Source organism: Chiloscyllium punctatum, chromosome 44 (assembly GCF_047496795.1).
Source record: "Chiloscyllium punctatum isolate Juve2018m chromosome 44, sChiPun1.3, whole genome shotgun sequence".
Taxonomy (NCBI): Eukaryota; Metazoa; Chordata; class Chondrichthyes; order Orectolobiformes; family Hemiscylliidae; genus Chiloscyllium; species Chiloscyllium punctatum.
This window is the reverse complement of record NC_092782.1, coordinates 40,451,644-40,474,525: the sequence shown is the minus strand read 5'-3', so window position 1 is coordinate 40,474,525 and position 22,882 is coordinate 40,451,644. Positions and strand designations below refer to the sequence as shown.

Here is a 22,882-nt window from a genome sequence, read left to right as displayed (position 1 = left end):
TGAATTCTCCTCCTCCTATTGAGGAACGCCTGGGTCAAGGGTGGGGCATTGGTTGGGAGAGGATACGATGGATCTTTGGAAAGGAAGTGACACCCCCTGGGAACAAGGGGGAAAATCTCCATTTAAATACGTTTTTTTTATTATTTAGAAATAGTTTTTTATTATACTGTTGTGAGTGTATTAGAGAGCCTTTATTTTTGTGAATTTTATATGCTCTATGCTTGGGATGTTCTGGATAGGGTTCCCCCTCCTGAGGGGTCTCGGATTTGCCCGGATGATTATGGTTGATCAGTCGGTTAAGTGGTGCACCTGGAATGTCAAGGGGTGTAATTCGCCAGTCAAAAGGAAGAAAATATTATCAAATCTTAAGAAAGAGTTGATATAGCTCTCCCACAAGAGACACATCTGTTGGATAAAGAACACTTGAAATTACGACAGGGTGGATTTGATCAGGCCTTTTATTCTTCTTTTAGCTCAAAAAGTAGGGGAGTTGTTATTCTTGTTTGGAAGAATTTCCCTTTCAAAATCCTAATTCAGATAAAAGACGAATCTGGACGATATATTCTGATTAAAGCCCTTATAAATGGAGAGGAATATGGGATTTTAAATTTGTACTGCCTCCCGGCACATCCCTTTAAATTTATAACAGAAGCCTTCTCAAAATTGATGGCTCTTGGTGCCCATCATACAATTATAGAGGGACTTTAATTGTATTATGGATCCGGAAATAGATAGAATTCCCAAGAGTACTGCAGGAGTATCTCCCAGATCTAGACAATTGGTGGATCTGAACAAAGAATTAGGATTAGATGTATGGAGATGTCTTCATCCACAGGGCAGAGATTTTTTCTTTTTACTCCAATCCACATAAATGCCATACCAGAATTGATATGTTTTTGCCCCCTCGATTTTTAAAAATTCCATATCATCCTGTAAAATAGGTAGTATAGCAATTTCCGACCATGCTGCTGTATATATGGAAACCAAGGCGAGGAACAATGGGACATCCCCTCGGCATTGGCGTATGGACCCCTTCCTAATGAAAGACAGTAAATTTGTAAAGTACTTTTCTCAAGAATTTAAAACTTTTTTAGAAATGAATTTAGGTACGGCTAGCAACCTATCAATTATATGGGAGACCATCAAAGCTTACGCGCGAGTTTTGATCATCTCCTACTCAGCGACCGAGAAAAAATTAAATGGAGAACAACAGCGTCTATTTGAAGCTTGCTTGAAAGCAGCTGAAACTGCATATGCTGATAGACCTTCTATTATTAAATTGCAAAGGATTACGGCCCTTAGGACAGCTCTAAACACTACGCTTACCCAAACGGCTAAAAGGGAAATATTATTTGCAAAACAAAGGTTATATGAATTTGGCGACAAACCGGGTAGATACTTAGCATTTCTTGCAAAGAAGAAAAAGGCCCCTAATGTCTATCAAAAAAAGTATGGGTATTTTGACTCATGATCATAAAAAGATTAATGCAATCTTTAGAAAATTTTATTCTGATTTATATAAATCGCAGGATTGTGATGACAGGACTAGGAAGATGCAATCATTTTTAAAAAATTTAACCTTTCCGGGCCTAACTCCGGAACAGGTATCGATCTTAAATGTCCAAGAAATACTTGACGCAATCAGGCAACTTCAGAGCGGTAAGGCACCTGGCCCAGATGGTTTTCAAGCTGAATTCTATAAAGAATTTACAGAAATATTGGCTGGTCCACTTATGGACATGTATAACTATGCATATAGTCAGGGCTGTCTCCCGCCTTCGCTGAAAGAGGCAAATATCTCTCTTATCCTTAAAAAAAAGGAAAGGATCCAGAAGATTGTACGTCATACAGACCAATATCCTTGCTAAATATAGATTTTAAAATCCTTTCTAAAACGTTAGCATTGAGACTAGAAAGGGTACTGCCACATATCATAAAGGAGGATCAGACGGGGTTTATTAAGGGCCGTAGATCATTCAATAATATTAGAAGGGTTTTGAATATGATTCAAGCCTGCCATCAGGGAAAGATACCAGGAGTAGTAGTTTCATTAGACGCAGAAAAGGCATTTGATAGGGTTGAATGGTCATATTTGTTTTACACATTGGAAAGGTTTGGCATTGGAAAGGTGTTTACCAAATGGGTCTCAACATTGTATAGTGATCCCAAAGCAGTTGTGGTTACCAATGGATTAGGTTCGGATAGCTTCAGTAGGTAGGGGCTGCCGTCAGGGATGTCCTCTCTCACCATTGTTATTTACGCTAATAACTGAACCACTAGCAGAAGCTATATGGGCTGATCCTAATATAACGGCCCCGAGGATTGGTACAGGTAAACATAAAATTACCCTGTATGCAGATGATGTTCTTCTATTCCTCAGTAATCCTCTGATGTCCGTACCTCGCTTAATCCAAGTTATTAATACTTTTAGCGCATTCTCAGGCTATAAAATTAATTTCTCAAAATCGGAGGCTATGCCTTGCTATGATAACCCACTTAGTGGACGGATCCCATTTTCCCTTTCGTTGGTCCCTGGAGGGTTTCTTATATTTAGGCATTTTTATTACCCCAGTATTTGGTCAGTTATACAAGGCTAACTTTGTGCATTTACTGGAAAGGATAAGGCAGGACCTCCAGCGATGGGGAGACCTTCCAATTTCCTGGCTGGGTAGAATAGCACTAATTAAAATGAATGCCCTGCCCCGTCTCCTATACCCTATGAGAATGCTTCCGGTGATGCTGCCGAGGCTGGCACTACGTAAATTATATGGCTGGTTGGGTTCCTTTATCTGGAATCATAGACGGCCCCTCATTAAGCTGAAGAAGCTACAGCTTCCACAGGGAAGGGGAGGATTGGACTTCCCAGATTTTAGGAAATATCAGTTAAGTTCCTTATTAAGTTACATAGCTGATTGGGTCTTGTTTGATCCACAATCAATCTGGCTGGACATCGAGGCTTCTCAAGTAAAATGCCCACTTATTGACCTTTTATTTTCAGACAAGAGGAAAATCATTACGATCACTGTAAAAACCCAATAATACTAAATATAATTAAAGCTTGGAATATAATGCGGCAAAATGAGGGCAACTCACATAAAACATCCCCCTATGCGCCGATATGGGAGCATGGGGATTCCAACCGGGGTTTACAGACGCCACTTTTAAACTCTGGAGATCCAGGGATATCTCATGTCTAGGGGACCTATTTAAAGATGGGGTCCTGATGTCTTTTGAACAGCTGCGTCAGAAATTCGGATTACCTAATGGAGATCTCTATCGATACTTCCAAATTCGAGACTATATACAGAAGAAGACTACGTTATTAGATAGTCTTTATAAATCAGATAGAGAATGTAGAGTACTACGACCAATGGGGGTATCCTCCATCTGTACTATTTATCATTTACAACATGATGAAGTATCGGGAGATATGGACAATCTGCTTAAAACATGGGATCAGGAATTGGGACTAGAAATCTCTATAGAAACGTGGAATGACATTTGGGAAAACGCCAGAAGAATCACCATCTGTAACAGAACTCAGGCTATCCAGCTGAAGATACTTCATAGGGTCCATATAGCACCGGATCGATTGGAAAAATTTAAGGCAGGGGCATCTCCAATGTGTCCCAAATGTAAAATACAGGTGGGCACTCTTGTACATTGTCTATGGACCTGTCATAAGATCCGTAGATACTGGACTAAAGTAGCAAGTGCCCTGACAGAAATTTTAGGAACGGAAATTAAAGTGGACCCCCTTTTGGGCTTTTCAAACTTATCCTCGCTGGACATGCATGGGAAGAGACTATTTTCTATTCTCTCTTTCTGTGCAAGGAAAAATATTTTGGTAAACTGGGTGGCTGAGGGCCTCCCTGGACTTTCAAATTGGCACAGATTAATTATGGAATGTATTCCCTTTGACTTACAAATTCCCCTTACAAATATGGTGCACCGAAAGACCGAATTATTTTATAAAATATGGCAGCCCTTCTTGAATTATATGAATACAGATAATTCGGCTATCCTAATAATTGGCATCACATTTGCAAACGTCCACTCCCTTCACCAATGATGCTCAGCAATTTTATTTAATTGAGATTACGAACCTGGCTGGTCCGGGGCCCCTTGGGAGAGGAATCCCGCACGAATACGGGTTCTGTTACATTTGATGTTAACAACATTCCGAGCATGTATCTCACTACTCAATTTCTATGTTATCCGCTGGGTTTTTTTCTCTTTCTCTTATTTGAATAATGTAAGAGACTTAAATATACACTCTGGTTAGTTGTAAGTTAGATTAGTAGTTAGTGGAGTTTTGTTTATTTTTCTCGGTATTTTTCTTTTGTTAAATTTTGGTTATTATATATTTAAGATTTAATTGTATATCAATGTTTGTACTTGAGAGTTTTGTTTATTTTTGTAAACTTGTAAAAATGTTAAATTTCTAATAAAAATATCTATATAAAAAAAAGAAAATGATAGGACACAGGACAGTACACTGAGGAACTCCTGCAGTGACATTACACAACTGACTCAAAACCTTAGAACGAGGTATGACACCAATTACTGGAGCACTTACTTCAGATTTCCATTAGAGTCATAGTCAAACAGCATAGAAATAGTCACTTTGGCCTACTGTGTCAATCCCTACTAACAAATGCACTAGTCCCATTTACTTGTACTTGGTCCACAGCCTACTATGCTCTGGCATTTTAAATGATCACCCAGATGTTTCTTAAATGTTGAGGCAGTGTCTGCCTCCATTGCCCTCTCAGTCAAACCATTCCGTATTTCTACCATTCTTTGGGAGAAAATATTTTTCCTCAGATCTCTGCTAAACCACTTATTTCTCACCTTAAACTTTTGCTGTCTGTTTTTAGCCACTTCTGCAATGGGGAAAAGACTCTCACAATTCACCCTATCTATGCCTCTCATAACTTTGTATATCTCAATCAGATTTCCCTGCAACCTTCTCTGCTCCAAGGAAAACAAACCCTGCCTATCCAGACTCTCCTCATAACTGAGACTTTTCATCTTAAGCAATGTCCTGATATGATGGATTACTTCCCATTTGCCTGGATGAGTATAGCTCCAGCAATACTGAAGAAGCTTGACACCATTCAGCACAAAGCAGCTCACTTGATTGGCATCACATTTGCAAACGTCCACTCCCTTCACCAATGATGCTCAGCAGCAGTGTGTATTATCGACAAGATGCACTATAGAAATTCACCAAGTATCCTCCAACAGCACCTTCCACACACATGATCACTTCCACCTAAAAAGGTCAAGAGAAGCAGATACATGGGAAAAGCACAACCTACAAGTTCCCCTCCAAGCCACTCATCATCCTGACTTAGAAATATATCACTGTTCCTCCACTGTTGCTGGGTCAAATTCTAGAATTCCTTCCCTCAGCACATTGTGGGCCTACCGATAGAACCTGACTGCAGCATTCAAGAACGCAGCTCACCACCCCTTCTCAAGGGCAAATAGAAACAGGTAATAAATGCTGGCGAGCCAGTGACACCCACATCCAATGTGTGAATGAAATAAAAATCTCCTCTGCATTCTCTCCAGTGTAATCATGTCCCTCTGATAATGTGGTGACCAGAAGTGCACACAATATTCCATCTGTGGTCTAACCAATGTTTTATAAAGTTGTAAGAAGTTTTCCTTGCTCCTCTACATTATGCCCTAGCAAATTGATGGCAAGCATCCTGCATGCCTTCTTCACTATCCTGTCTACCTTGCTGGCACCTTCAGGGGTCTGTTGACTTGTACACCAAGGTGCCTTGCTTCTCAGTACTCCCTAGGGACCTACCATTCATTGTATATATCTTTCCCTTATTAGATCTCTCAAAATGGATTCCCTCACACATAATAGGATTAAATTCCATCTGCCATTGGATGCCCAATATCAGAAGGTAACCTTAGGCCATCCCCCTCACTTTGAATTTCAGTTTTTCTATAGTTCCTTAATTCTACAATCTTCATAATCCTACTAAGCACCATCAATGACCTGCCCTGTCATGAGGGAAAGAATGTGGGTGTTCAGAGATAATTAAAAAACATTCAACTACGTTCGCAACTCCTTCAATAATCCTAGTCTATGGTATGACATCGGTAATATTTAAGCTCAGTTGATTAAATGGCAGAGCATATTCAAGCTAGGTAAGAGCTAGACAATGATCAACATCCATCTTTACATAGCCTTCAGCTCTATTGCAATTACCATACAGCCATTCCCAGCATCAACATCCAGAATGTTACTAGTTCAGAAGTTAAACTTAATGAGTCATATCAACACATGTCAGGACAGAGGCCAATAATTTGAAACAAACAACTCACCTCTTGACATATCAATGCCACCTTGTCTCACACAAACTCAAGTCAGGAACTTGACAGAACACCAACAATCTCTCTAGATGGATCCAGCCAGAGGTTTCATAAAATTTAACGCCTAGGATGAAGTAATGCGTTTGATTGACATCTATCCACTACCCAAATTCAACACAAAACCCTCCTAACCTTTTCAAGCTTGCAATCCCTGACAGAGGGGGACACTAGTTGCAATGTAACTACTTTGCTGCTACATTCACCAATTCAGTTACAATTTGACTTCAACATCCATCATTGGTTCCTTATTTTGTCAAATTCCTGGAACTCCCTAAGTAACATCATTATGTATGGTCATCAACACAAGCTTGAAGAAGTCCCACCACCACCTTCTCTGGGGTGCTGGTGATGAGCAATATTTGCAACTATGCCTCATCCTCAGCCAGACAGCATGTTTTGTTAAATTGAATATGCAGAACTTATTGAAATGTATAAAAAAATGTCCTAGTGATAAAGTTGAGTTCTGCACAAGTCAGGAGTGTGGTGGAATACTCCCCACTTGCCTGGATGAGTGCAGCCCCAACAACACTCTAGAAATTTGACATCATCCAGGACAAAGCAGCCTGCTTGAATGGCACTGCATCCACAAGCATCCACTCCTTCCACTACCAACGTTCAGTAACTGCAATGTGTACTATCTACAAGATGTACTGCAGAAATCCACCAAAGGTCCTCAGACAGCACCCTCGACCCACCACCACTTCCATCCAAAATTCATAGAATCCTTACAGTATGGAAACAGGGCCTTTGGCCAAACAAGTCCACATGGACCCTCTGAAGAGCAATCCACCCAGATCCATTCCCCTACCCTATTATCCTCCATTTAACCCTGACTAATACACCTAACCTACATAGCCCTGAACACTATGGCCAATTCATCCAACCTGCACAATTTTGGACTGTGGGAGAAAACCCATGCAGACACTGGGAGAATGTGCAAACTCCATACAGACAGTCACCCGAGGCTGCAATCAAACGTGAGTCGCTGGTGCTGTGAGGCAGCAGTGGTAACCACTGAGTGGCCTAGGACAGCAGATGTATGGGAACAACACTTCCTTCAAGTTTCTCTCCAAGCCACTCATCATCCTGACTTAGAAACATATCACTGTTCCTTCATTGTCACTGGGTCAAATTCTGGAATTTCCTCCCTAATGACATCATGGGTCAACCCACAGCAGGTGACCTGCAGTGGTTCAAGAAGGCAGCTCACCACCACCTTCTCAAGGGCAACTAGGGACAGGCAATAAATGCCAGCCACTCAGTGACACCCACATCCCACAAAATGAATTTTAAAAAAGTTCTGATTATTCTGTATGCTTTTATTAAAATATCATCAAAGTAAAGGAAACTAGTCAAAGTTGAATATGGTTAAATAAGGATTCCAAATGCTTTCCAATCATCTATATTGGATAGGGAGAAACTTTGCACAACATATTTAAACCTTGACTGTAAAGTTCATACGAGGGTGGTCAAATCATATCTGTCAAAGAAAGCAAAGGGATTGTGGACCTTCCATGCCTTTCTTTGCCAGTTTGGTGAAATGAATACAAATTCTATAAAGCAGTTTTGCAAATATGCTACAGTATACTTGGATGTAAGGAAATAAAGTACTGAACTGTATCGGCTAACAATAGTAATGCAGTAGATATTGTTTAACTAGATTTCCAAAAGGTGTGACATAATATTCTCACATACAAGATCACTCTGCAACATCTGTTAAAAGTTTGGTTGATCAGCAGCATCAGGAAGAGGAACGTTGTGATCCAGGATGTTGCTATACTGCCATTTATCAGCTGTGACATTGTAAGGTGGTGATAGCCTCAATATCTAGGATCCACAATCACCAATAATCTGCCATTTGATGTTGAACTCAACACATACATCTCAAAAGCTGCAGCGATCATATCCAAGCTGTGATGGAATGTTGAACAAGGACATCCTGACTGTGAATACCCAAATAAGTCTCCTAAACATCTGTCATCCATGCGTCCATTCTAGTGATGATTCCTGTGCAACAAAAGCTAAGCAAGAGGAAATGCTGAATGGTTTACATGTTTGCTGTCTCAGACATATCCTCAGCATCTCTTGACAGGACAAGGTCACCAACTCAGAGTTCCAGCAGCCTGCCAATTCCATCAGTATATACTCATTGATAAGCTAAAAGAAATCAAATCGGAATTCAGAAGAAACAAATTTAGGCAGAATTGTGAAAATGTGCAGCTTATTATCATAGGATTTTGGAAAATCAAGTAGATGAATTTAAGAGAAATAAACAAGAATACAAGGGGGAGAAAGGACAGAAGATTATGTTCACATAATTACATGAAGGAAGATATCAGGTGGCTTGATAGTATGAACACAGGCTGGCATGGAGCAAATTGCCTGTTTACGTCCTATATAATCTAAGTCTGCTTTACCTGTAATAACTAGAAGAAGTGTCATGAATGTTTCAGCACAATCTGGAGCTTTCATCTCATCTACATCAACGATATCCTTATACTGAGATGTCCAAGCAGTCTCTGAAGACAGGACAGAGTCCATCTTTTCTAAAGCAACTGAAATACAAAACTGTAGATAATAATTCAGATCTTCATAAATCAGTATTGAATGTCTATTGCTTTGAACTAATTTTTAAACAGCAGAAATATATTTGTATATAATTTGTTTCAGTATAATGCATTATTTTACATATACAAAATAGTGCTTATAAAATATTATTTATCCAATAGGATTTTAAAATCAATTTTATATATACCTTAGGCATGCAAAAACTACAAGATATTAGACTGTACTGATTCTGTACCCACGGAAAATAAGTTCCAGAAGAATTACTCTTTAATATAACCGAGATTTCTTAGATATCTAAAAGTTCTATCCGTGCTTACATTTTCTTTCCACTGTCAACCATTTCTGAAAGCAGGTCTCTTCTGAAAGGATATGCATACAACTTGGGAGGTTGTTGGGATAGCCATAGGCACTATGCAGCTCTTTCTCAAACAACAAGATTTCATCTACCATGTGGCAAAACAGGTTATCATCATAGAGGAGCTTGGGAATATCAGCAGACATCTTCTCCAAAACCAACATCACTAGACCCCGTGAGAACTCCAGCTAAACAACAAGGGCAAGTGGAAACATGTTACTGGAATAATTTCGACTAAACATTGCCAAGTTTCATCATAAGCTTTTTTGAGTAAGGTATGATCTGATAATATGTTCTGGCATTGCACACCCTAATTTTTGGAAACAAACCATGACAAAATATACCCTTTTTGCAACTGTGCATAAAGCAATGCGTAAACAGTGAATGCATGCTACAAGGATAACACTAGTGTAAAATATTGCAGTTCAACTGTCCTATAAATTTTCAACTGCTAACTTCATCATCCTAGCAGCTGTTTCTTAGAAACCAGTTTTGTAATTATTCAGGCAAAGAAAAATGCTTTATAAGGCAGACTAAATGTACAGGTTCTATTTTGTGCAATTTCTGAAAAAATGTTTCTAATCTTTTTGTTTGTAGAAGTTGTATTTCACATTTGACAAGGTCAGAGATAAGGGTAGAGGCAAAACGAAGGGAAGTAACAGCAACAATATCAAGGATAAATATGGTTCTACAGATTTAAAATACCCCCACCTATCAGAAACAGGCTGGTAGAAAATCTCATTTGCTTTGACTGAAAGTAAGATATTTTAACTTTTCAATCAAACGACTCAGCTAGCTTTGATTTAGAAGAACTCACTTGGTTTTTCAGCTTCTCTTAAGCAAACTGTGAAATATGCTAATGACATTACATAGCTAAAATAAGCAATTGTTTCTTCAAATATTTTTAAAACTTCATATTAAAATAATACTTGTAAAAAAATTTAAAGCATTATATTTTAGAAATTATTTCCAAAAGCATAGTTTTCTTTATAAAATTGTGTGGAAACTGACCTTAGCGTCCAAAGATGAGCCTGTTTTATCCACAATGGGCTGAATTTTCTCTTCAAAAAATTTAATATGATTTCCAATCCACATAAGCACTTGTGTCAGATACCACTCTGGCTATAAAATAAAAAGTGTATGTTTGCTACTTATTCAAACAGGTTACTATTTAAAATAGTTCAGGGGCATACTGCAACTTAACCTGGCTTTAAGAATTCATGGAGAAACGCAGCAGGACTGACAGCATCTGAGGAGACAGTTAATGCATCTAGTCCAATACTGCTCTTCTTCAGAACTCTTTCTCAATAAGGGGAGTTGGTTGGGAAAAGAAAACAGCGACTATAGTTTGTATTAAACCATGAAATGCAAACAGTTATGCAGCACGGACTATTTCCTGTTTCAGTAAATGGATGACAAGGAATATAACATAAGATTAACTTCAATCTGGGAAGATAAATAAAAAAAGCTTTTCTTTTGACTGAAGTGTTTCCATAGTTCCATATATGAAATGACTGAGTCACATTGCAGGCTCTCTAAACACAATAAGCTAACAGGTCTTGTTTTTGGAATGTGAACCATAAAAACAATGGAGTAATGAGGTGGAAATGTGGTCTCAGGTTACTTCCCTAACCAAGAAGAAACAAAGTATGGCCTTGGCTTTTTCTTTGACTGCTAATCTTACATTTTCCTGGTATTTTCAGAACTGAATATGTGATTTAGACACCAAAGATGAACTGCTGAGTTCATTATAGTTTATGGAAAAGATTTACAAAAAAAGATAATTTGTTTGAAATCTATGAGAAGTCATCAGGGGCCTTGTCGCAGACACATGTACTAAGAGGGAATTGCTAAAAGAAATTCTCAGGTGAGTTACAGCTGAAAGCAAATGAAGCATAGAATTGCACAGGGAATGATTAATACATATTTCTGACATTAGCCAAAGTATCTTTACACAAGGAACTGGTCAAAAACTGAGTATTTCAAATAACTCATGATATAAAAAGGTTCTAATGATGAGTATGGTGAAAATGAACATTATAAAAATATATTATTAGTTGCTGAAAGCTCAAGTCAGGCCATGGGTAACTTGGTGTCTGATTCATTCAGTTGTGCTGTACTAGTTAGTGGCTACTCCTCAACAGTGTGTGGAGTGGATCAGTTAAACTGTCACTTGGAAAGCCTTGACAAGGCAGATAAGCAAAGTTAAAAGATGTAAAAACATTGCCTGCTTTAGGTTCAGGGATGATAGTACATTAAAGTCTTTAAAAATAAAAGCCCTCCCAAGCAAAATAGCAGAATGCATCTTTTCATTAGCATGAATGAAATTTCAAGTGATACATCATTCAGTAAGGCTTTTGACAAGGTATTACATGGCAGACTGATTAAGAAGTTAAGTCTCCCCCCTGGACTTTTGAATTGGCACAGAATAATTATGGAATGTATTCCCCTTGACTTCCTTACAAATATGGTGCACCAAAAGACCGAATTATTCCATAAAATATGGCAGCCCTTCTTGAATTACACAAATACCGATATTTCGACTATCCTAACAAGGGCTTTTATTTAATTGAGATGGCAAACCTGGCTGGTCCGGGGCCCCTTGGGAGAGGAATCCCACACGAATACAGGTTTTGTTATGATTTGATGTTAACACATTCCAAGCATGTATCTTCACTACTCAATTTCTGTGCTATCCGTTGTTTTATTTTCCCCTGAATAATGTAAGAGATTTAATTATACACTCTGGTTAGTTGTAGGTTAGATTAGTAGTTAGTTGAGTTTTGTTTTTTTTCCTCTCGGTATCTCTTTTTTCTGTTTGATAGATTTTGGTTATTATTTATTTAAGATTTAATTCTATATCAATGTTTATACTTGGGTTTTTTTTATTTGTAAACTTGTAAAAAGATGTTAAATTTTTAATAAAAATATCTATTTAAAAAAAAGCTAAGTCTGCATGAGATACAGGATAATTTAGCAAAATTGGTTTAGTTGCAGAAATCAGAGGGTGATGGTTTTTGGGACTAGAACCATGCCCAGTAGTGTACCACAGGGTTCAGTGCTGGGTTCCTCGCTGTTTGCTGTGCACATAAATTATTTAGATATGAATGGAGGAGGTATGATCAGTCAGTTCGCACATGATATGAAAATTGTGTTAGTGTGGTAATTAGTGAAAAGGAAAGCCTCAGACTACAAGATAATATAGACAAGCTGGACAGATAGGCTGAAAAGTGGCAAATGGAATTCAATCCTGAAAAGTACCAAGAAGAATAGAGGATCAGAGGGACCTTAGTAGGCATATACTTGAAGGCAGCAGGACAGATGGAACAGTGGGCAAAGAGGCCTACTTGATGGGCATCAAATTCACAAATATTCACTTCCTCCATCAGACACAGCAGAAGTAGTGAGTACTATTGACAAGATTTACTGGATAAATTCACCAAATCTCCTAAGACAGCACCTTCAAAACACACAACCACTTCCAAACATAAAGACAAGAGCAGCAGATGCACGAGAACACAAACCACCTACAAGTTTCTCTCCAAACAACACATCATTCTGACTGTAAAGTTTACTGCAGGTCCTTTACTGTCACTGAGTCAAGGCGCTGAAAATCCCTTCCAAACAGTGGTTGTTTCTACACCCCAAAGACTGTAGGGTTTCAAGAAGGCTGCTCACTACCACCTGGTCAAGGGCATTTAGGGTTGAGCAATTAATGCTAGCCAAGACACCAGACACCAAAGCCCACCTCTCCTAATTGAATACATAAAATACTGTCCATTTACATGCTACCTGTCATGAAGAGAGTCCAGTAGAAAATTAAAATTATTTAATGTTAGAAATAAAAATATTTATACATATTAAAATGTTCTTCAAATTCTCTGCAAGAAAGGACATTTTTTTTACTTTTTCCATGACTTCCCAATGGCTCCTATTTATGCCTTCAGTTGCTGGAGATTCAGTTTTGTAGATAACAGTAAAATAGAGAGACCATCTTCACTTCCTTCTCTTCAGCATCTACTAAGAAGTCATTAAATAATATTCAAATCAGACTTCTGCTTTCATATGCCTTTATTATGTACTCTACAAGGCTACTTAAGGCAAGTTCACATAAAATATAAATTATTTGCATTGTTAACTTGTTTTCTTCCCCTATAAATATGACTATCAGGTGTTTTTTATTCATTCAAGGGGATGTAGGTATCACTGGCTAGGCTAGAATTTATTGCCCATCCCTAATTGCCCAGAGAAGATTGTGGTGCGCTGCCTTATAGCGCTACTGAAGGACTCGGAGTGAGGAGTACCCACAGTGCTTTTAGGAATGGAGTTTCAGGATTTTGACCCAGCAACATTATAGTTTCAAGCCAGGATTGTATGAGTCTAGGCAGAGAATTTCCAGATGGTGGTGTTCCCATGCATCCACTGCTCACTCTTCTAGGTGGTACAGGTTTCAAGTTTGTAAACTGCTGTAAAAGAAGCCCTGGTGAACTGCTGCAGTGCATCATGTAGATGGTACACACCATTATCATATGCCATTATCCTCAAGAACTCCCGCCGTTATGTCCTGGGGTTCCGATCATTGACTTCCAATGACCACAACCATTTTCCTTTATGCTACATTTGATTCCAACCAGTGGAGAGTTTTTCCTCAATTCACATTGACTCCAATTTTGCTCGGGGTTCTTGATTCCACACTCCACTGTATGCTGCCCTGATATCAAGGCAGACACTCACTTCAACATTATGCTTCTTCTAATTGCATTCTGATTACATTCACTACTATTTTCACCCAACAGAAAATACTAAAAAAAAAGGAAAAATATGTTTAACCTATCATGAAAACGGCTAATTTGATTTGTTTTTTGCATTTCTTTTGGACTGTGCAGGAAGGATACCACACCAAAATTACATTTGATTGATCAAAAAGGTGAGAGATTTTGAAATTTGGATTCCTATACATTTTAATCTGGAGGGATAGAGAGACATGCAACAATACAGTCAAACATTCTTGAGAAAATTGCAGTCAAATGAAGTTCAATTAAAGCATTCCACTATTTGACAAATTAAAATGATTTTAAATGTATATATTAACATATACACATATATCAGATATAAGGATTGTTTCAGTGAAAACAGAATTATTCAAATAAAATAATGGATTTGTCAGATATCATTATAGAAATAACTGCCAGGGGCTCTTGTACCATAGTAGCAATGTCCCTATCTCTGAGCCAGGTTCAAGTCCCAACTGCCCAAGAAGTGTGCATTAACATCTCTGACCAGGTTATTTTGGAAATATGTAAGAATAACTGCAAGGCTATCACTGCTCACTATTATGGAGCAAATTGATCAGAAACCTCTGGGATCTGGGCTGGTGTATTTAAATGTGGGAAATCTGGACTTGTCCAATCTGCCCTGCTTATTCACAAATTTTGCTAAACCAGTGTCATTTCAAAAAGACTAAGAATTAAAATAAATAAAGGCTTGAAGTTACTGTCGCTACCAATATTTACCTAAATGTTAAGGCTTGTACATTTAGGGGTAAATGGATATTTCAAATTGCATGATAAGTTTGACTGTCAATCAATCGCTTGCAGAAATGTAGAATTTCATTCCTTTAGCATAAATTTTTGGGTTTCTCTTATCTTTCCATATGATCCTTTTCCCTTCAATTTTGCCTTTTGTTCATTGTTTTACCTTGAATTAAATTCCCGAACATTTTCTGATTAGACTGCATGGTTCATTTAGAATTCTTCAATCTAATCAATTGAATTGGCAGGTTTTGCCTTGCTCACACAATTCACAGGTATTGTGCAGACAGTGCCACACTGTAAAGGATCTCTAAACACCATTATCTGCCACTAAAGTGCTAAGAGTCTGTGAGGAATTGCAAGTGCAATGAATGGCAAGTGCCATTTTTTCACCACTGGCTACAAAATCTAAGTCTTTGAAGTAAAATCAGAAGGTTTTATTTCACACAACTACATCTGAATTAATACAGAAAGTAAAAATTCAGTAAAAGTTGAGACTGATCCTGATTAAATCTTTGAATATTTCATCAGAAACCATCAAGTAAAATATATTGGATCCAGTAGCAGGATCTGGGTGTCCTTGTACACGAATCACAAAAGATTAGCATGCAGAAAAAGCAAACAATTAGCAAGACAACTGGAATGCTGGCTTTATTGCAAGGGATATGAAGTATAGAAGTATGGAAATCTTGTTCATCTCTATGACTCTATGTTACAACTATACAGGACTTTGATGAGATTGCATCTGGGGTACTACATAGAGTTTTAATCTCCTTATTTGAGGAGGAATATGCTTGCATTAAAAGCAGTTCAGAGAAGTTTCACTACGTTAATTTCTGGGATGAAGGGGCTGTCTTTTAAGGAAGGTTTGAGCAGACTGAGTCTGCGTTCATGGCAGTTAGAAGACTAAGATCTGATTGAAGCATAAGGTTCTGAATGGTCTTGATAGGGTGCATGTTGACAGGATGTTTCCCCATAGGGGAATCTACAACAGTTTAAGGATAAAGAGTCTCCCTTTTAATGCTCTTCTCTCAGAGGGCATCAACTTTTGGAAATTTTCAACTTCTGACAGCAGTAAAGTCATGGAAAAATTCAAGGCCAAGTTCAACTGATTTTTGATTGTCAACTGAGTCGAGGGTTATAAGGGACAGACGGGAAAGTGTAGATATATCCAGAATCGGATCAGTCATGATCTTACTGAATGCTGGAGTTGGCTCTTATGATCGGATCATAAATTTGGATTAGACTTTTCCAAGCATAGAAAAGTTTGCTGTATCACACTAACAAATAAAGCTTTGCCGTAATCTGAAATACAAGTTTCAAAATAATGTCAAACCTTGTTTATCAAATTGGTTTGTCTGTTCCCAGAAAAGTGGTATTTAAATCTCTTCTGCAATGGTAGTAACATGAGCTGTATGGGAATTGCAATAGGTAAGGAAGGAGGAATTTCATACTTCTCTGGTAGCTGTTTTTGTTTAGTTACCAGCTCATCTCTGCATCAATAAGTTAAGGGTAAAATAAATCTATGTCTCAAAGAATAAGTACTTATCTCAATTTTATACGCAAGGCATCAAATGCTCCCCAAAGTTTATTAAATTCTAACAGGAAACAGTTACATCTAGCATTAAACAAGATTTCTTCTTATGCAAAGATTTTATCGAACAATAATAACTGGCAATAAATTCAAGAGACAAATGAGAAGAGTTATTGCAGAAAAAAATTTTACATCTTGGAAACCATATGTTTCAAACTGAAAAATGCAGCTAAGAAACCAAAAGCCCTCAAGCAACAGACTGTCAAATGACAGGTTTATGGTCAGCAAGGAATTTGACACACACTATGTTAACTACTTATTACCAACAAAACCAACCTGACTTCTTTATCAAATATTTATCACCATCTCCTGGTCAAAAGTAGTTACTACATTAGGAATGTGATACTGTACACGGAGAAGGAACAAAGTAAAACTACAGAGAAGCCCCAAATATCCGAATACCAATTATCCGAAAATCGGATTACCCGAAGGAGATCGCCAGGTCCTGATGGGAACATTACATCAAAGACTTGTTTCCAACAGTGATTGTGTCTTTTGTTTACAGTGATTAAACAGGCACCATCTCCAAATGAGTGACCTCCTGCCCTCTCTCTGTCCCCACACTTTCTTTGGAGTTCTACACAGGGGTGGACCCTAAACCCCACTTCCCCAGATAATCTCCCCAACATTGTCCTGTACAGGGTTTTGTGTGTGTGTGCGTGCGTGAATTTGGAGACTTACCGCATAAAGGCAACTGCAGCAGACTTGTTGTTGGTATCCAGTCCAGTTGCCCCGAAGAGGGGGTGGGCATGTACGGGGTTGGGGTGCAGGCGAGGGACGGTGTTGGACGGGGTTGGGGGCAGTGTTAGATGGTGTTGGGGGGGGATGTTGCATTGGGGTGTGGGGGTGGGGGGCGGTGGACGGTGTTCGGTGTTGGGGCGAGGTGGTGTTGGGTGAGGGGGGGGCGCTGTTGGACAGGGGCACGTTGGAAGGTGGTTGGGTGGCAAGGGAGGGTTTTGGGGGTAGGGTAGTGATGGACGGTGTTGGGGGTGGGGGGTGTGGCACGGTGTTGGACAGTGTTGGGGGTGGGGGGCTGTGTTGGATAGGGTTGGGGCGGAGGGGGTGTTGTTGGATGGGTTGAGGGCGGGGGGCAGTGTTTGGAGAGGGGGGGGGTGTGGTCAGTGCAGGGAGGCAGGGCCTCGCTCACTGTGTGCTGCTGCAGTCTCCTGAACGAGGAGCAGACTTTAAAAACTCGGAGCCCTAGAGGAAAGGCATTTAATGGATTAACTGAATAATTGATCATCCTAACAAAATAGTGCCCGCCCATCACGTTCGGATAATCAAGGTTCCCCTGTAAATGGCTAGACAGCCATTATGCCAATATAGATAGAAGTTGTGCAGTGGGATCCTGTGGCATCCCATTGTAGCACGCTCCTCGAAGAGTTGCCTGGAAAATTTAATTTTCCACTAAGCAATTCCTCTATGCCTGGAATCCTGTGAAAGTCTTCATTTAAATTGGAGACTTCTAATGGTTCCATTGAAAATAAGTAAAACAGTTACTTGGGAGATATCGGACTACTCCTGAATAACAAATAAACTAAGCCCTTACCCTTCACACATTCCCCGTACCTTTACACATTCTAAACCGGACAAACTTCCCATTTTCTGGAATTCAACCGTACCTCAACCACTCCAACCTGGACCCATCACCCCTGCCCCAAAGAACTAACTCACCACCCCTCCCCTAACTGGACCTGACCCCCCTTGCCTTCACATCGCAAACTTCATTTTCTGCCCTTTCAAATCTACAGGACCTGAAACTTCCAAACCCAACACACAGCCTCCTCAGCCTCTGCCAGACTCAATTCCCACCCCAGTGGCAGCACTGTGCAGAGAGAAAGAGTTAATGTTTCAAATTTAATGTGACTATTATTCATAAGTTCTGAAGAGGAGTCATACTGGGCGTGAAATGTTATCTCTGTTGCTCTCTGTACGGATCCTGCTAGACTTGCCACGTTTATCCAGCAAGTTCTATTTACAACTCTTGGTAACTGAGACTTGATATCCCTCAACCAAAAGAAGAAACTATAGAATTAAACCCAGATGTCTTCATGCTGACAAAGCACAATGGATTTTCTAATAATTCTTATCTGAAGATAAATTCACAAACTATGAGTACTATTATTTTATTGATGCCAAATGAGAAAGGATACGATGTCTGTAACTTCAGAAGCTGAATAAAAAGTGTTTCCAAGTTATTGTTGAATTCTGCCGAGTTTGCGGTTGATGCCAAGGCAGGAATCTGGGACTGTGGAGGCCCAATCAAAGGCCAATGCAGTTGCTTTAAGACTTCTTCAAAATCACTATAGAGAAAAATGCTTCATGATAATTTTTAGAAATCTGGCATACACACTTGTAAATCACTTATACAGACAGAACTTCCAAGGCTCTCAAGTTCGGAAGAGGGGACGATTATTTGGTAGGCCTTCCACTTCTGATTGTTATCCAGCAATCATACATGGAAGGGTACATGCTACATCTAAACAGGAACAGTATAACAATTATTCCTTGCCCCCTGCTGCTGACTCTACAGTCAAACAGCTTTCCTAAACTTTGTGTTAATTAAAATAACTAGCTTCTTGTGATATCTGTGATACTATTCTGAAGTAAGAATCAAGTCTTTAGGCAGGAAGAACCTCAACAAGAAAGTAGAGAAACAAATAATACTTTGCAGCTGTATAACACTTCAACTCACATATAATTTATTCATTTCCTTACATTTTAATCAGGATTTTATTTGATCATATTATTTCCTTTTCACCTTCAAGTTGTTTTCTGTTCTTACATGCTCTTCGAAGTGTTTTATTATTCATAGTGCAGCACTTTCTCAGTCTCTCAAAGAATCAATTACTGTCCCATTTCTCATTCTTCCTCTCTATACTGGCATGCACAGACCCTCCAAATTTTTCAAGTCACAACTATCCTTAATTGCTTTACATTACTGGTCCTTTTTTTACATTTTCGATCTCTAATTCTCTTCAATTTTAATATTCACAATTTCCTCATATTCAGGGACAATATCATTAGAAATGCTCTTAGTTGATTATTCATTCTTTCATAGAATGAGGAATCTCCTGAAAAATCTAACATGATATGTGGGCAATAACAATTCCTTATTGTTAGAAGACAATTTTATACAAGTTAACATTATAAAGAGAAAAAGCCCAATGACTACTTTCTACTCTGGAATTTCACTTTTGCCAACTTTTATTCTATTACACAAAAAGCTCTGACACTTCTAACATTCAAACCTCTTCTTTCTGGCATCTGATACTGAGTATTTATTTTACAAAGTACTTACTTAGTTAGTCTGTCCTTGAGAATTTTGTGCCAGAATTTGACCGTGGATCTTATGAAGTTGAGCAGATGAGTACAAGATGACTCTTTAAGCTTTATATCTAGTTCTGCCATGGAAACCAGGGTATTGGCAGCATCTGATACACTATTAGTCATGAGGTGCTGCTGAATGCAATTGCTAGGGAAAGAACACATTATAAAAATTGTATCAGTACACCTTAAACATAAGAAGTGGGGATAGATCTAAAGGATTTGGTGACCAGACCTATGTTGTCAGTAATGTTACAGTAAAGTTGAGATGGTCGCATCACCAGCAATAAGTGTGATTCCTTGCCAAGCTGGGGCCACTGTGTTTTGAAAAGAGCAGACCAAGTAGCTAAAAATAGTAGCTAACTATTCAGGCTATAGGGGTAATCCAGGATCGGTGACAGGAAAAAATTGTGGCTGTAAGAGCTGCTCATTTTTTGAGGTATTTTAGGTGTTGGAGGTGATTTCCTCGAATTCCAGGAGTGGCAATTACTGTTTCATATGCTGTTGCATTGTTTTGGAAATCAAAGGAAAAAAAGTGCCAAAACAATGGCACTTTAAAAAGAACAACAGAGAAAGGCAGTGACCACATGGTCAGAGAAAGAAACTGACACTGCTCTCTGACATATCAGTGATTCTGCACAATTACTGCCTTTGCTGTTTGAGTTCAAGTATCTCTGGACATTGGAGTGCATCTAGGAAAAATTAATAAACAGCAAAATTCACAGCAGACTTTGGAGGAACCTGTATGGGACAGCTTACAGCACAGGAGAAGGTATGTGCATAGTTTTTAAGTGTAACCTTGCTGTAAATCTGCAATAGTGAGCAGAGTGGGTTCTTTTTTGATTATATGTTTTATTGAGATTTATCTCTTGATTAAATTTTAAAATTATAAAACCTCAGTACTACGTTAGCCTGGAGCAGTGCTTAAACGCAATACAATGGTGCTATTTTCTGGGTCTGTAGATCGCTAAGGAGCAAAGATGGCTTTTAGTAGAATTATGTGCTCTTCTTGTCAGCTGTGGGAGATGAGGGAGAATTTTTATGTTACTGATGATTATGTATGCAGATGCCTGTTTAGTTGCGAATCCTATCAGATCGCATGGATCGGTTGGAGCGGCAGTTGGAGGCAATAAGGAATTTACAGGAGTTAGGGGGTGTGTTGGATGGCAGTTATAGGAAGGGAGAAAAATCACAGATACAGTTAGGTAGATGGGTTACCTCCAGGAAAGGTAGGAGAGGAATACAGGTAGTGTTGGAGTCTCCTGCGGCTATCCCCATCTCAAACAAGTATGCTGTTTTGGAAAATATGGAGGGTGATTGATTCTCAGGAGAACATAGCACAATCAGCAAGATAGTATATTCCTGTTAGGGTGAAAAGCAAGGCTGGTAGGTGTAGGGAATGCTGGATAATTATATAAATTGTGGTTTTGGTCGAGAGTGTGGTGCTGGAAAAGCACAGCCAGTCAGGCATTATCCGAGGAGCAGAAGAATCGATGTTTCGGGCAAAAGCCCTTCGTCAGAAATTAGGCCACAGGTCAGGTGAACTGGCCATGCTAAATTTCCTGTAGTGTTACGTGCATTAGTCAGGAATAGATATAGGGTAGGGGAATGAGTCTGGATGGGTTATTTTTTGGAGGGTCGGTGTAGGGAATCTAATCTAATCTCATTATTCCTGATGAAGGGCTTTTGCCCAAAACGTCGATTCTCCTGCTCCTCGGATGCTGCCTGACCTGCTGTGCTTTTTCAGCGCCACACTCTCAACTCTAATCTCCAGCATCTGCAGTCCTCACTTTCTTCAAATTGAGGTTTTGGTCAAGAAAAAAGAAGGAAGCGTATGTCAGATAAAGACAGCAGAGATTGAGTGAATCCTTAGAAGAGGACAAATACAGTTAAGAGGGAAATCAGGAGGGCAAAACGGGGACATGAGATAGTTTTGGTAAAGAGGGTTAAAGAGAATCTAAAGGGATTCTCTAAGTACATTAAGGACAAAAAGGTAATTAGGGAGAGGATAGGGCACCTCAAAGATCAACAAGGCAGCCTCTTTGTGGAACCACAGGAGAGGGGGGATATACTAAATCAGGTTTATTGTGGAGGACATGGAAGATACAGAATGTGGGGAAATAGATGGTGACAGCTTGAAAATGTCCATATTACAGAGGTGGTGCTGGAAGTTTTAAAACGCATGAAGGTGAATAAATACCCAGGACTGATCAGGTGTACCACATAACTCTGTGGGAAGCTGGGGAAGTGATTGCTGGGCGCCTTGCTGAGATATTTGCATCACTGATAGTCACAGGTGAGGTGCCAGAAGATTGAAGGCTGGATAATGTGGTGCTATTATTTAAGAAAGATAGTAAGGAAAAGCCAGGGAACTACAGACCGGTGCGCCTGTTGTCAATGGTGGGCAAGTTGTTGGAGGGAATCCTGATGGACAGGATTTACATGTATTTGGAAAGGCAAAGACTGATTAGGGATAGTCAACATGGCTTTGTGCTTGGGAAATCATGTCTCACTAACTTGACTGAGTTTTTTGAAGAAGTAACGAAGAGGGTTGATGAGGGTAAAGCGGTGGACGTGATCTATACAGACTTCAGTCAGGCATTCGACAAGGTTCCTCATAATAGACTGGTTAGCAAGGTTAGATCACATGGAATACAGGGAGAACTAGTCATTTGGATACAGAACTGGCTCAAAGGCGGTGGAGGGTTGTTTTTCAGACTGGAGGCCTGTGACCAGGGGTGTGCCACAAGGATCAGTGTTAGGTCCACTGCTTTTTGTCATTAATATAAATGACTTGGATGTGAACTTAGGAGGTGTGGTTAGTAAATTTGCAGATAACACCAAAATTGGATGCGTAGTGCACAGCAAAGAAAGTTACCTCAGTGTACAATGGGATCTTGATCAGATGGAGTTTAATTTAGATAAATGCAATGTACTGCATTTTGGAAAGACAAATCAGAGCAGGACTTATACACTTAATGGTAACGTCCAGGGGAGTGTTGCTGCACAAGGAGACCTTGGAATGTAGGTTCATTGTTCCATGAAAGTGGAGTCCCAGATAGATAGGATAGTGAAGGAGGCATTTGATATGCTTTCCTTTATTGGACA

The 22,882-nt window shown here is 39.2% G+C and overlaps 1 protein-coding gene across 3 annotated transcripts in view; it reads right to left on the bottom strand.

Annotated features, from left to right (window-relative positions):
* Nucleotides 1-22,882, bottom strand: part of rint1 (RAD50 interactor 1) — a 50,094-nt gene that overhangs the window by 20,388 nt on the left and 6,824 nt on the right. For 2 of the 3 annotated variants that reach the window (XM_072562720.1, XM_072562719.1), the window contains exons 3-8: nt 19,749-19,922; nt 18,601-18,750; nt 16,190-16,346; nt 10,334-10,444; nt 9,285-9,510; nt 8,817-8,954 (exon numbers count right to left, since the gene is read on the bottom strand). In XM_072562720.1, coding sequence (XP_072418821.1) covers nt 8,817-8,954; nt 9,285-9,510; nt 10,334-10,444; nt 16,190-16,346; nt 18,601-18,750; nt 19,749-19,922 — 956 coding nt within the window. Of the gene's footprint in view, nt 1-8,816; nt 8,955-9,284; nt 9,511-10,333; nt 10,445-16,189; nt 16,347-17,128; nt 17,252-18,600; nt 18,751-19,748; nt 19,923-22,882 lie in introns of those variants that run through there. The other variant, XM_072562722.1, reaches the window with a different exon arrangement.